Consider the following 13,336-nt stretch of genomic DNA (forward strand, 5'->3'; position numbering starts at 1 on the left):
GTTACGCGTACCTCGTTTTTTGCAATTCCAACAATATTCAAACAGTTTTTTTAACGATACCTGTTTTATTGAAACTTTTCTCAGTGTTCGCAAAACTCCAAACGGAATGCCAGCCATACACAAAGCGGGCATGGCGAGCAAAGCAGTGAAGCTGAATCGGTTCATCGAACGAAGTTGTTACAAATACTGCGTAAAATGTTAATCGACCTTGATGAAGTCGAAACGCTGTTTCCAGGTCGCACCCATTAGATCAAAGTATCGGCACGCCCAGGAGACAATATTTGCCACCTATCGCAATGTAATTCGTTCAATTAGTCAGTGTATTTTCAACTATTTCCTCCAGGTAATTACAGGCATTGCGAGGTATAGAGTAATTCAAGTGAAAAATCCGATCCGACTGCCTGAATATGTTTCATCAACACCTTCCGTCAATCGCACTTGTACATATAAATTCCCGGCGACAACTGAATGGGCCGAAAGGTGCGGCCTGCTAAGCTGACATGAAAAGCCTATTATCACATTTGCGCGACTACCGCGCCTTCGGGCTTGCGATTTTCTAGATGATTTACCGCGAGTCATACGTATAACGTGAAGCATACCGGGACAATCTCTTGAAACTTGAAAATCAACCGCGCATGCGCGAGTTTTATCGGCTGTTCGTGCAGGCTGGCCAACCCGAGTTTCAGCTGTCAAACTCTGTTTCTGCCGGCGACGTAGCTGATACGAATTTTCGAGGTTAGAATCTCAAATAATTGAGGTGGTGACTCGGAAAGGTTTGGGGAAGCATTTGTTATCGGGTCGGAAGGTTGATTCTTCAAAGAACGGTCGGAATTTAATGCTTACGCTCTTTAAAAATTCAATCGTACACATTTTGCGTAGGTTGGCCCGCCTGCATCGCAGACAAGAATATCGCCGCGGGAAGATTTCGCCGACCAATGAGATTGAATTATTTGGCGCATGCGTAGTTGATTTTCAAGTTTCAAGAGATTTTCCCGGTACAAGTAGAACCGAGGAGAAGAGATACGAATTTGATACATCGCACTGGCTACGCGTGACCAATCGCCACCTTATCCGTAATCCGTGACCTTAGAACTCGAGGATGGCAAAACGACATTTCACAGAGTTTTGCGAAGGCGTTCACAGCGCGATTGGGGTGCGAAAAAAATTTCATTACATTAGTCGAACGAGTGGCGAAAGGGGAGGAAGAAGCTTGAAATGCCCGATTTTTCGCCACGGTCAAGCTTCCGTGAATTTGGATAGAAAGTTTGGCAAACGGTGGCGTCGCGACGCGTCCATACAAGGCGCGGGCGTTGGTCCACCAGCGACTTGGAGGTCGGGACCACGAGGCGCGCTAATAATAGCGACGCTGGCCGTCGCATCCTCCCCGCAAGCGTCGGGACGCCCCTGCAGCCGCTTTGCCACGAGTCCAAGTTAGGCCGGCGACCACCAGAGCAGAAACCTCCGTACATAGTCGGCGAGAGATTCTAGCCTTGAATCTGCGCTCCACGGTCGAATCGTGGTGGTAGAAAAAAAAAAGAAAGAAAAGAAAAGAAGAAATAGACCGACTGTTCTACATCACCGAAACTAGTCTACGGAAATTGTTTGGCAACAGCGAGTACCTACAAATTCGTAGAAGATAAAAATAAATAAAAAGAAAAAAAGAATAAGAAGAGATTTTGCGGAAAATTTTCGTCAAACGGTGGAGGATGAAAGCGACAGCGTTTCGACAAATCTTTTGAAAAACAAGAGGGTTTCCCCACCCGAAAAATCAACCTGTTGAATAGTCAAACCTCGGCTTTTCAACTTCTGTGATCACTCGAGGTAATTGTATGCATACACGCGCCTCGTGTGAAATATAAATAGTTTTAAATGAAGGCTGTGCGCGATGTTGCGCGGTGGCCGATACAGCTGGGTATTTATTTATAGAGACTGTAAGGGAAGACGAGGGGAGGAAGATAGACAATTAAATAAAAAGGCGACGAGTAAAAAGAAGGAAAAATTAAGGAAAACGAAAATACAAACAACAACAACATCAACAGCAGAAGCGACGAACAGTTGAATGCGACTCCTAACGAAGTCAAACACACGGGAGACACACGGAGTCTAGCTAACAAACCAAATACTTGCTCTTCCTTGTTCTCCTCTCTTCGTCCTCGACTTATAAGCACCCGAATATATTCGCCAGGCAGAGGTAAAAAATCATAATTGCCGATTGATAGAAGCACCGTATCGTCGATTTTTCATATACGCAAAAATGTTATTCGTAGAATTTAAAAATGTGGAAAGTTCCAGGATAGAAAATAGAAAATAAAAAAGGCGAAATATAGATGACGATTTTACAGTTTAACATCATCTCTTCTGATCTTTCTAATCTTTTACCTTTCCATATTACCTCTTCGACTTTCAACATTTTTCAATTCTATACATCAAGTTTCGCTTCTTTAAAAATTCGACATCACAATATCGAAGCTCTTCGATTTCTCATTTTTCGATATTTTTAACCCAATCCTATCCCCCTGCATTCGTATCATAATCTTGGCTCGACATTAATGACGGATTTATACGATCCTACATAACCCGAAATGTTGATGGCGAAGGACGAGGAGCTGCCAGCCACCGATTCGAAACTTCGTTGGTTCTGCGACTTGAGTCACGCATCGGTATCGGCTTCAGATCTCAGCTCACGCTGTACACGCGTATTCTTATGGACTTATGACTTTTCTACATGTGTGTGTTTCACGCACGCGAGCAAAAAGCAATTAAATTCGAAGAGCTCCCGTACGTGGCTGTGTTTGCACAACACGCGAAACGATCCAACCAGTTTTGGTAATAGTCTAGTCGAGAAGTGAGTTTTCTGCGAAAATTAGTTACAGGTCTCGTAAAAATATGAGCGATAGCTCATTCGATCCGGAATCACAACCCGAAAAAGGAGTTTTTTGGATTTTTTCTGCCGATGAAAATTACGATTGTTATTAACAAAAAACTAAAAAAAAAAAACGCCCTTTCGTTTTTTGGCTATAACTCAAAAATTATAAGTGATAGCGAAATTTAAAAAAAAGATCCTAAAAGAGGAGGAAATTTCCGATGAAAAACTCCGTACTCCCGGAATTCTAGCTCCATTATTTATAATTTTAATTTAACGCTGAAAGTAGGCTTCCGCGCGGCAGTTTCAGCATGCGCGCGCCGCCACTATAGAGAGTACTGCACATATAATAATTTTTTTATGTCATTTAATGTTTTTTTAAAAATTTGAACAAATTCAGGGGTCATCTAGAGACTTCAAAGAATACGGTCCCGTTGGAATTTTATGTCTATCTCAATTTTTCAAAAAGTTATGCAATTGTTAAGTAACTAACTTTTTCCGGGTTTCCGTTATTAAAGAACCCGGTATAAAAGTTTAAATAATAAACCTAAAAATATTTTGCTTCTTGGAGCCTTTTTTTATAAGCATGCTGAATAATATGACGTCATAAAACTTTTATAAAATTTTTTATTTTGTTAATTATGAATTTTCACAGTAACAAAAAATGGAAAATTCAAAATATTGTTGTTAAAAAATTTTTTTTTTCAATATGTTAAGCTATCACTGATTTCAACTCTACTTTATACATCAATCAATACCAGTTTTAATTTTTTGATGTCATTTGTTTATAAATTTTTTATAAACAAACTTATAAATTTACAATTTTTCAAAATTTTTTTTTTACCATATGGTTGTAATGTAGAAATAATGATTTTTAAAAAAAAAATTTTTTCTTAAAAACATTATCTTATTGTTGTTAATCGTTTGTCTCATTTTTTCATTACTTTAATAAATTATTAAGAAATCGTTTTTTTTCTAAAAATCATCATTAACATTTCTCAATAGAATAGCAAAAAAAATTTTTTTTTTAATCAACAATTTGTTCATTTATTTATTTAACAATTGATTATAAACTATTTTTTTTATTTGTTATAATTTTTTTCTAGAAGATCAAAAAATCACAAAAACAGCTACCTGCAACAATATGGCAAAAAAAATTTTTTTCTATTTTTAAAAAATTATCTTGTTTTTTTAACACGGCTAAGTCCAGCGCTGACTCGATTTGTTAACTAACAACTTGCTGTAACTTTGCAACTATTGCAGATACAGTTTTCGACCTTCGAGTCATTTTTGTGCAGCATGAGTTGAGCTTCCTAATAAAATTTTAACCTAACGTTTATCAATTATAGTTTACTAATTACACGCTTTTATTTACAAACGTTTACATTGTCCATTCCTTACAACCCTTATATCTCATAAACAATTAATGTTACGACAAATATGCTTCAAGGCATTCTTATCACCCGATTATTAAACTATTCGAATATATTTTTTTTATATTTTTAATCTTATTTGTTTATGAGATTTTGGAATTTTTCTTCAATTATAACATATTTTATGGTCTTCTTTTTGGAAAGAAAATTGGATAGAGGAGATGAGGAATAAATCGTCAAAATAATATATAAGCAATAGTTACGTGAAAAATCATTTTTATTTATTACAGATGATAAATTCCAAAATCTCATAAACAAATAAGATTAAAAATATAAAAAAAATATATTCGAATAGTTTAATAATCGGGTGATAAGAATGCCTTGAAGCATATTTGTCGTAACATTAATTGTTTATGAGATATAAGGGTTGTAAGGAATGGACAATGTAAACGTTTGTAAATAAAAGCGTGTAATTAGTAAACTATAATTGATAAACGTTAGGTTAAAATTTTATTAGGAAGCTCAACTCATGCTGCACAAAAATGACTCGAAGGTCGAAAACTGTATCTGCAATAGTTGCAAAGTTACAGCAAGTTGTTAGTTAACAAATCGAGTCAGCGCTGGACTTAGCCGTGTTAAAAAAACAAGATAATTTTTTAAAAATAGAAAAAAATTTTTTTTGCCATATTGTTGCAGGTAGCTGTTTTTGTGATTTTTTGATCTTCTAGAAAAAAATTATAACAAATAAAAAAAATAGTTTATAATCAATTGTTAAATAAATAAATGAACAAATTGTTGATTAAAAAAAAAATTTTTTTTGCTATTCTATTGAGAAATGTTAATGATGATTTTTAGAAAAAAAACGATTTCTTAATAATTTATTAAAGTAATGAAAAAATGAGACAAACGATTAACAACAATAAGATAATGTTTTTAAGAAAAAATTTTTTTTTTAAAAATCATTATTTCTACATTACAACCATATGGTAAAAAAAAAATTTTGAAAAATTGTAAATTTATAAGTTTGTTTATAAAAAATTTATAAACAAATGACATCAAAAAATTAAAACTGGTATTGATTGATGTATAAAGTAGAGTTGAAATCAGTGATAGCTTAACATATTGAAAAAAAAAATTTTTTAACAACAATATTTTGAATTTTCCATTTTTTGTTACTGTGAAAATTCATAATTAACAAAATAAAAAATTTTATAAAAGTTTTATGACGTCATATTATTCAGCATGCTTATAAAAAAAGGCTCCAAGAAGCAAAATATTTTTAGGTTTATTATTTAAACTTTTATACCGGGTTCTTTAATAACGGAAACCCGGAAAAAGTTAGTTACTTAACAATTGCATAACTTTTTGAAAAATTGAGATAGACATAAAATTCCAACGGGACCGTATTCTTTGAAGTCTCTAGATGACCCCTGAATTTGTTCAAATTTTTAAAAAAACATTAAATGACATAAAAAAATTATTATATGTGCAGTACTCTCTATAGTGGCGGCGCGCGCATGCTGAAACTGCCGCGCGGAAGCCTACTTTCAGCGTTAAATTAAAATTATAAATAATGGAGCTAGAATTCCGGGAGTACGGAGTTTTTCATCGGAAATTTCCTCCTCTTTTAGGATCTTTTTTTTAAATTTCGCTATCACTTATAATTTTTGAGTTATAGCCAAAAAACGAAAGGGCGTTTTTTTTTTTTAGTTTTTTGTTAATAACAATCGTAATTTTCATCGGCAGAAAAAATCCAAAAAACTCCTTTTTCGGGTTGTGATTCCGGATCGAATGAGCTATCGCTCATATTTTTACGAGACCTGTAACTAATTTTCGCAGAAAACTCACTTCTCGACTAGACTATAATGCGTGTATGAAGGGCGACTCTGTAATTTCGTCTCTGACAGACGAAAGTTCAATGATGCAAATACTGATAAGGATCATCGTTTAAAAGAAATTTATACGTTACAGTAACGTGTTGGAGAAACATTTGTTCAGAGTTTTCTTGAGTTCAGTTTCAAGTCATTTGAAATCTCATCAATTTGATAATTGAAGTTGAAGTTATTGGACGCAATTCAATAGCAAATTATGGTATACAGCTTGGGAATTGCGATTACACATTACAATGCATGTAAACGCATCTGAATAGCGAGTAATTACTTTGAAAGAAGTACCGGAGTATCTGTTCGATTAATTTAAACTTCTTTGTTCGTAACGTTAGAATACTGCTTCTACTAAAGTATGCAATAATTCCTTCAAAAAAATATAATTGTTCAGCGACTTTGTGGCGGTGCAAACATCGAAGACGTAGATCGGGACCAAATCCTTGCATGCGGAATATACCCGCTTGTGCGGTGCAGAAATTAATGCGAGCCAAAAATGGCGCGGCACTACAAAGCGAGGAAGAAGTAAATTGAAAATCGGCTTAAAAGCAACGTTGTTGTAGGCGCTGTGTTCCCAGTAACAATGATCGGAGAATTAATTGCGAATAATATGACGCGTGAACAGAGGCGGAGATTGGTAAATTATTAAACGTATACGTATACCGAAGTCTGTAAGACGCCAAGATTTTTTACCGTCTATCAAAAGCAACGGACTTGTACTTTTACAGAATTCTAGAAGAGCTACGAAGTCAGAGTTCACAAACAACTTGTTTTCATATTATCTTTGACACGAAGAACAAAACACATGGACGTTGAACACGCCCAGCAACGCGTAGAGAGAAACAACAAACAATGGAAATTTTAGAGCGTGTATAAACATCGGACGCAATTCGCGAAAATATGCAAATACAGAGCTGCATAAGTTTACATCGTGGGAGAAAATTTTGAACCCGAACCGAGGAATGAATTTTCTTGAAACTTCGTTGCCAAAAGGTTTTCTAGATCACTGATTCCGAATCTGAAATCAAAGTTTAAAAAGAAGAACCCGAGCTCGCCATTTGAAGATTTTTCGAAAACCATATTTCAACCCCTATTCTGAATTTTCAAAATTTGAGCTCAGATTCGGAATCAGTAATTTCGAAAACGTTCTCGGGAACCAAGTTTCAGAAAAAATGAATTGCTCGAGTTTAACAGATTATTGACAGCGAAACTTGATTTTCCCCAACTGTGGGTGGCAGATACTTTGATCTTAACTGAGAACCAAAACGCGTGAGATCGAGCAAAGTGTACGATCGAAAAAAAAGGTGGGCGGACGTTTTCATCTCATCTCTATTCGGAATCTGAACATCTTCCTGGTCGCTGATGGCCTATCAAGTAATTAAAAATGTTGCCGACGCCAGAACGAGAGGCTTATACAATATTACACTCGGTGTAAAAGTTATAGCCAGTATAATAGTATGTAGTTGGTTTCAAGATTCAAAAGTATCATCAACGATAAAATTCCATAAATTGGCCTTGGCATTTATTTTTTTTTTTTTCTTTTTTAAATTTTTTTTAATTTCAACAACTTGTTGGAATGCGGGATAACTTCTAACATTACTTCAATACTTATTTTTAGAAATAATTTCATCTTTGCTCGAGTCAAGCCGACACAGATTGCGAGTTTTAGCGTAAAACCGTTATCTTTGCCAAATTAACTAGGCGTTTCCTCGGTATTTGGGACGCGTGAGTCCAGCAACGACGTTAATTTCTACACCGTAAACCGTTGAAAAAAAAACAAAAAACAAAACGCGCCAATTATCATTGTGTTAAATATTTTCATTCATTTTTTAAACAGTCTATATATATATACATATATACAAAGTATATAGTTAACTTCACAAAGTGTTGACGAATAAATGTTAATAATGGAACATTGATGCAAATTAAACAAGATTCTGTTTTCATGTTGTTTCAAAACATTTTTACGGTTCAATGAATCAGAAATATTGAAGTTCTGAAACGAACAAATTGAATTGTTCATTCGGCTGTGATGAAATTTGCAATAATTTGACGACGTGAGTAACAAGGAGTAATTAAAGTAGCGAATTTGATAATTTTCAACGTCTTGACGAAACAACGAAAAATCCGGACATTTCTGAACGTACAAAATCAAGACGACACTTCCGTTTTTCGATCAAACTATTTAGATTCCAATATTTCGTCTTGAAATATTAATTTTCATAAAACTATAATTCCTGTAGCAGAAATTTCAACTATTTCCAGCACCGTACGTGTTCATATTCTAAGAGACTAATCGTGGGACGAAGCTTGTCAGTCATCTGCGCCTTTTCTCGTGGGCGTCAGACTCGGTCAGCCCATCGCGTGTATCCAATTATTTGTAAACCATTATCCATTGTCCGTTGAATGTGGTTATTAAGTCGAAACTCATGCGACCCCGAGACTCATTTACCCGTGCCTCGTTACTCGAACGAACGTCGTCGTCGTCGTCACAAGAAACAAGCGTCCTTTCCAGGCGTGTAACTAAAAGGCATGTTTGGGGAGGGGGGGGGGGGGGGGGGATCCAAGACAATGTACTGCAGAGAGATGAAAAAAGGACGGACAGTGTTTCTGAATACCTCTCTCACTCTCTAGAATCTCACAAGTGTGCTTTGCTCTAAGGATTTAACGTTAGCTGAGACCCGTATGGAAAAATATGGTTGTGAGATGATGGAAGGGTTAAAATAGAGGGGAAAGAAAATTTCGCCCCCCCCACCCCCCCCCCTCCAAGGGGGTTACGCACCTGGTCCTTTCGCATCTCCGAAATTAACCCCACGCACAGTTATACGTATAGGTACAGGGTATATATGGTGGAAAGTATTTCTGCAAGTGTATGAAATTTGTGGTATTCTATGATTTTGTACGACTTGAAGAAGTAAACTTACCACATGGCTTGCACGGATACTGGTTTGAAGATGTGCTGACAACCGCAAACGCTGACGCTGAAGCCCCTGTAACCAGACGAAAAAAAAATAAAAATTATTGTTAGGATTGTTCGAATCGATTTTACAAACCCTGCTTATCAAAGTTGAATTTATTATGATTGGGACGTTACCTTTTTTTTTTTTTTTGCGCACTAGTGTGCAGGGCGAAATTGAATCTTATAAACACGATCGGAAAGTGGTTGGGGAAAAAGTGATATGTACCTGAGAACGCACCGTATTCAAGTCTCGCGTTTTGTCAGTATGTACATCGAAGAATGGCATTTCCAACGGATGATCTGTTCTAATTATTCCGTATCAGTCTTGGCGTAATTGAAAAAATAGAATTGAATAACGCCGGAGAAGAAGTCGTGCTTCTTTTCTCTTTCGTATGACCCGGTTAGACATTGTCACCTTCCGATTCAAGGTTCACTGGCACATGAGTGTAGCCCAACACAGGTGCCTGTATCTTGTTTCATGGCTCCTCTTATCTGGCAGGAGTTGATCGCGTATGTATGCTAGCCCATTATTCATCGGCTGACGATTGATAAATGAACGTTTCACTCCTGCCGAGTCTCTGCACTGCGGTATAATTGGAGATAAATAATTTATACGCGATTCGATGTATAGCTATACATATAATACATATCTCGTGTAACCCGACCGATGACGCATTGCAGTAAATTGAGCATCCGTAAGAAAATTGGACGCCACGATTGTGAGTCAAGAGAATGTTGCAGTATCTTGATCGCGATGCTGCTGCTACAGTGTATTTTCCTTGGGTCTGTCTGTGTGTCTTTTTCTCCTCTCTTCAACCGAATGTGTATCGAGAGTAATTGCATATTTCGGCAGGATTAATCGAGTAGGCGTACCTTATACTCGCCATCGTCTGACCGGACGGAATTGCCGTGTAGAGTTGTTATTGCAGCGGGTAAAGAAAAGGAGAAATAAAGAATGGATAGAGTTAAAGGTATCGGTGGGTGAAGAAATGGGCGCAGGGCACGACGCGTGGTAACGGTAACCGGAATCTTACGAAACTGCGTATAGTATTCCCGGTTCCGTATAGCAGACGCTAATTAGCTTGATTATACACGCGCCATTCAAAACGAGGATCGCGTGTACTCAGCGATTCCTAAACTGAGTCAAAAAAATAAAATCGTTCCGAGAAAGGAAGGCGAAATTGGTCAAGACCACGGACATGCCTCGTGAAACTTTTTCAAAAAATACTATTTTCTGTACTTTCGCGTATTTCAAAAGTAATGAAGCACATCAGAGAAATTGATATCCAAATTACAACTGTGATCAATGCGATTCATTTCCGACAGTATTTTCGTAACGATCCACGACAAAATTTTAGAAACGGCTTTTAGTATTCAACAGTTTTTGTTACTTGAAACATATTGTTCGTCTGATGAATCGTTGATATTGTTCAAAAGAAAATAGACCTAATTTCGTGGTTTTAAGGTCCAAAAGAAAGGAGTTTTTGAAGGCAAAAATTCACAGATTGCGAGAAGATTACCTTTCATCTTTTCTATTTCACAGACTTTCATCCATATATGGGACATTTTTTCCTTCAGTTCTTTCGACAAACTTGTACGACGATGTCCATGCTTTATACCAAGTAATAGTGATACGTAGCTTTTCGGCATTTGGTTGAAAGAGACTTGTAAAAAGAATGTTTCGTCGAAAAGTAGGTGCTGCGGTTAAACGGAGCAATTAGGGTAGATATACAAAAAAAAGTGGCCTAGTTGACAAAGAATGACTCGTAAAGATCGCAGCGTCGAAATGAAGAGGCATGAGCTTCAAAAGTACAAAGACGGGTGAGCGGTGGATCGAGACGAGACAAAAATGGTAAATAAAAAGTCTCACCGTCCGCAACTAAGAAGTTAATAGACATTTTTCTACGCTTTTCTAGCGCGATTTGTTTAATTTTATTTTCTGATCAGTATCCAGTAATCGATTCGCGGAAATCTAGGTTTCCAACGGCGAGCAAATTACGCAACTTGGGTACACCATTTCCTTCAACAGTGAACCTATAATCTGTCGAGAAAGAGACCGTGTACTCGGTAAGATTAACGGTGAACGATGAAACAAACGTCGAGTTGTTCTCGTTGTTAAACCGTGACAAACAAATCAGGAAATGACAAAAATTTTCCGCAGTCGCAGCCCTTTGTAATTACTTTCCTCGGCGTCTCTTTAAACTTTCGATATCTTCTCACACGGAGCGATGATAAAACGATAATTAGAAAAAAATTGACCGGCGCATAGATCGCACTATAAGCGTGTCTCATTGAGGAGTCGTTAATCGATTTTATACACGTTATTAGCTTGCACAGGAACGCGGCGAATTAAATTTAACGATGCGAAAGTGATGCGCGATGATCAAGCACTGCACCGCTCGCTTTTAAGTAAACTATTCGTACAGCTTTTGCTTCTCTTAACGCTAGACAGACCGAGAATGGTTGGCTTATCTTCGTTTCACCGACAAAAACGACGCTGGTTAAAGAAGCATCGAGGTTTTTATCTGCACGCGAGCCAAGAAATCTACGTGATGAGATTTGGGTGAACATTTAGGACTCACCCATCGCCGTCCAACGTGATCGCTGTGTCAGCCAGCACTCTTAAAACGAGGCCAACTGTTGCCCTCGCGTGGCAATCTATGCCCAGAAGACAACTCTCTTCCGCATCCTGTCTGCCTGTACAGGACACTACGACCAGGTACCGCGTCCTTCCAGGATGAACGGACTCCAACTTGACAGCCTGGAAACAAAGATGATCGATAATTTTCAAACGTTTATAATTGTGTAAGAACGTCGATAGCGAGTATTCAATGTTGACGGAATGTCTTTCTCAACCGAAGAATGAATGTGAAATAAATCAGGAGAAATGTATCTCGTATCAAGGAATCGCGCGGTTTGCTTTCTCAAGCCATTGACGTTGAAAAATGCGAGCAAGAACCTGCGGCACATAAATGTTGGTACGATATACGCGCGGACTGAGTAGCAGCTAACTGCGATAACTATACAACGTATGTTAGGATATAATTATACTCATTAGATGAATTATTATTGGAGCAAGTTTCTTCTTGGCTATGGAAGTCTTTCGACCATCGCTCACGCGCCTACTCCTTTCAGTCGGACGACCATGACAGTAATAATTGCACCGATGAACTATGTATCTTATTCTCCAGTGCAGCTGTTTACGCATATATATATACACATATGTACACACATGTGTGTAATGAGTGTGTGCCAGTCGAGCAATTGCTCTTCACCATCCATAAATACAGTTGATATCTTCTCCAGACATCGGAAGACTCCGAAAGGTTGCCCGTAATAGGCGGAAATGATGCGAAAAACGGAAGTCTTCGAGTCGTTATCCGTGTTCCATAACTCAGACTAACTTTCGCCACAGTCGTCATCTCCCAACGTGTTACCGAACGGATGTAACCATTCATGTTCGTTTGGAGAGTCCTTTCAATTTACGTAGGTGCATACAACCAAAGCATTATTTAAAAGAGAAACGTATCGAATCGCAGTGTTGAAGGAATTTTGAATCGGTAAAAGTTGTCAGTAAAACAAAGCTTGAAAAGCCAAGATCATGTATTCCCCGGGCATACTGATCGACTGTTGCAGCAGTAAACTGGGAACCATGGAAATGTGATTTTCACTTATGAAAATCAGTGATGTAGGTGCGCGGAATGCAGAGATTTGCAAAACTAGACGGGGGAGGTCGAAGACCACTAACATGGGTGCGGTTGCAACAACAGTTCTTCAACAAGGAAGTAGCACCATTGATAAGTTGGCTATACAACTGAGCACGGTGCACGCTGGAACGGAAATGAACTTTCTCTTCTCTTGTAGCAAGTATATTTATCTCGTCGTAGTTTTGAACTATCATCAACGGTGACAAAGCGGTACAAAAGAAAGTCCCTGGGTTATAACCTGCAGGAGTAGCAGCAGTAATGAACGGTGAAATTGTAATACTATACCGCGAAGGAGACGTTGTCATGCCCCAGGTTACCAAATAACGAAAAAAATGGATGAACTGATCCGACCGACGAGTTTCTCATTAGTCAAATGGATTAATCCGAAGACGAGCACCTACGGTAAACCGAACAGCTGCACTTTCTGCCATAAATTTTACCGCTTCTAATTACCACTCTAGTAATTGGAGAACCATGTTATCCGACTTCAACCCTCGATCTGCAGCACCAGCGACTTTTCATGGTACGTATGCGTATTTCCGTTGCACCTA

General features: G+C 37.7%; 1 protein-coding gene across 8 annotated transcripts in view; it reads right to left on the reverse strand.

Annotated features, from left to right (window-relative positions):
* Nucleotides 1-13,336, reverse strand: part of LOC124305271 (protein phosphatase Slingshot homolog 2) — a 183,024-nt gene that overhangs the window by 16,276 nt on the left and 153,412 nt on the right. For all 8 annotated transcript variants that reach the window (XM_046764502.1, XM_046764501.1, XM_046764498.1 and 5 more), the window contains 2 exons: nt 11,661-11,839; nt 9,044-9,109 (listed from right to left, as the gene is read on the reverse strand). In XM_046764502.1, the coding sequence (XP_046620458.1) occupies nt 9,044-9,109; nt 11,661-11,839 (245 nt within the window). The remainder of the gene's footprint in view (nt 1-9,043; nt 9,110-11,660; nt 11,840-13,336) is intronic.

This window comes from Neodiprion virginianus, chromosome 5 (assembly GCF_021901495.1).
Source record: "Neodiprion virginianus isolate iyNeoVirg1 chromosome 5, iyNeoVirg1.1, whole genome shotgun sequence".
Classification (NCBI taxonomy): domain Eukaryota; kingdom Metazoa; phylum Arthropoda; class Insecta; order Hymenoptera; family Diprionidae; genus Neodiprion; species Neodiprion virginianus.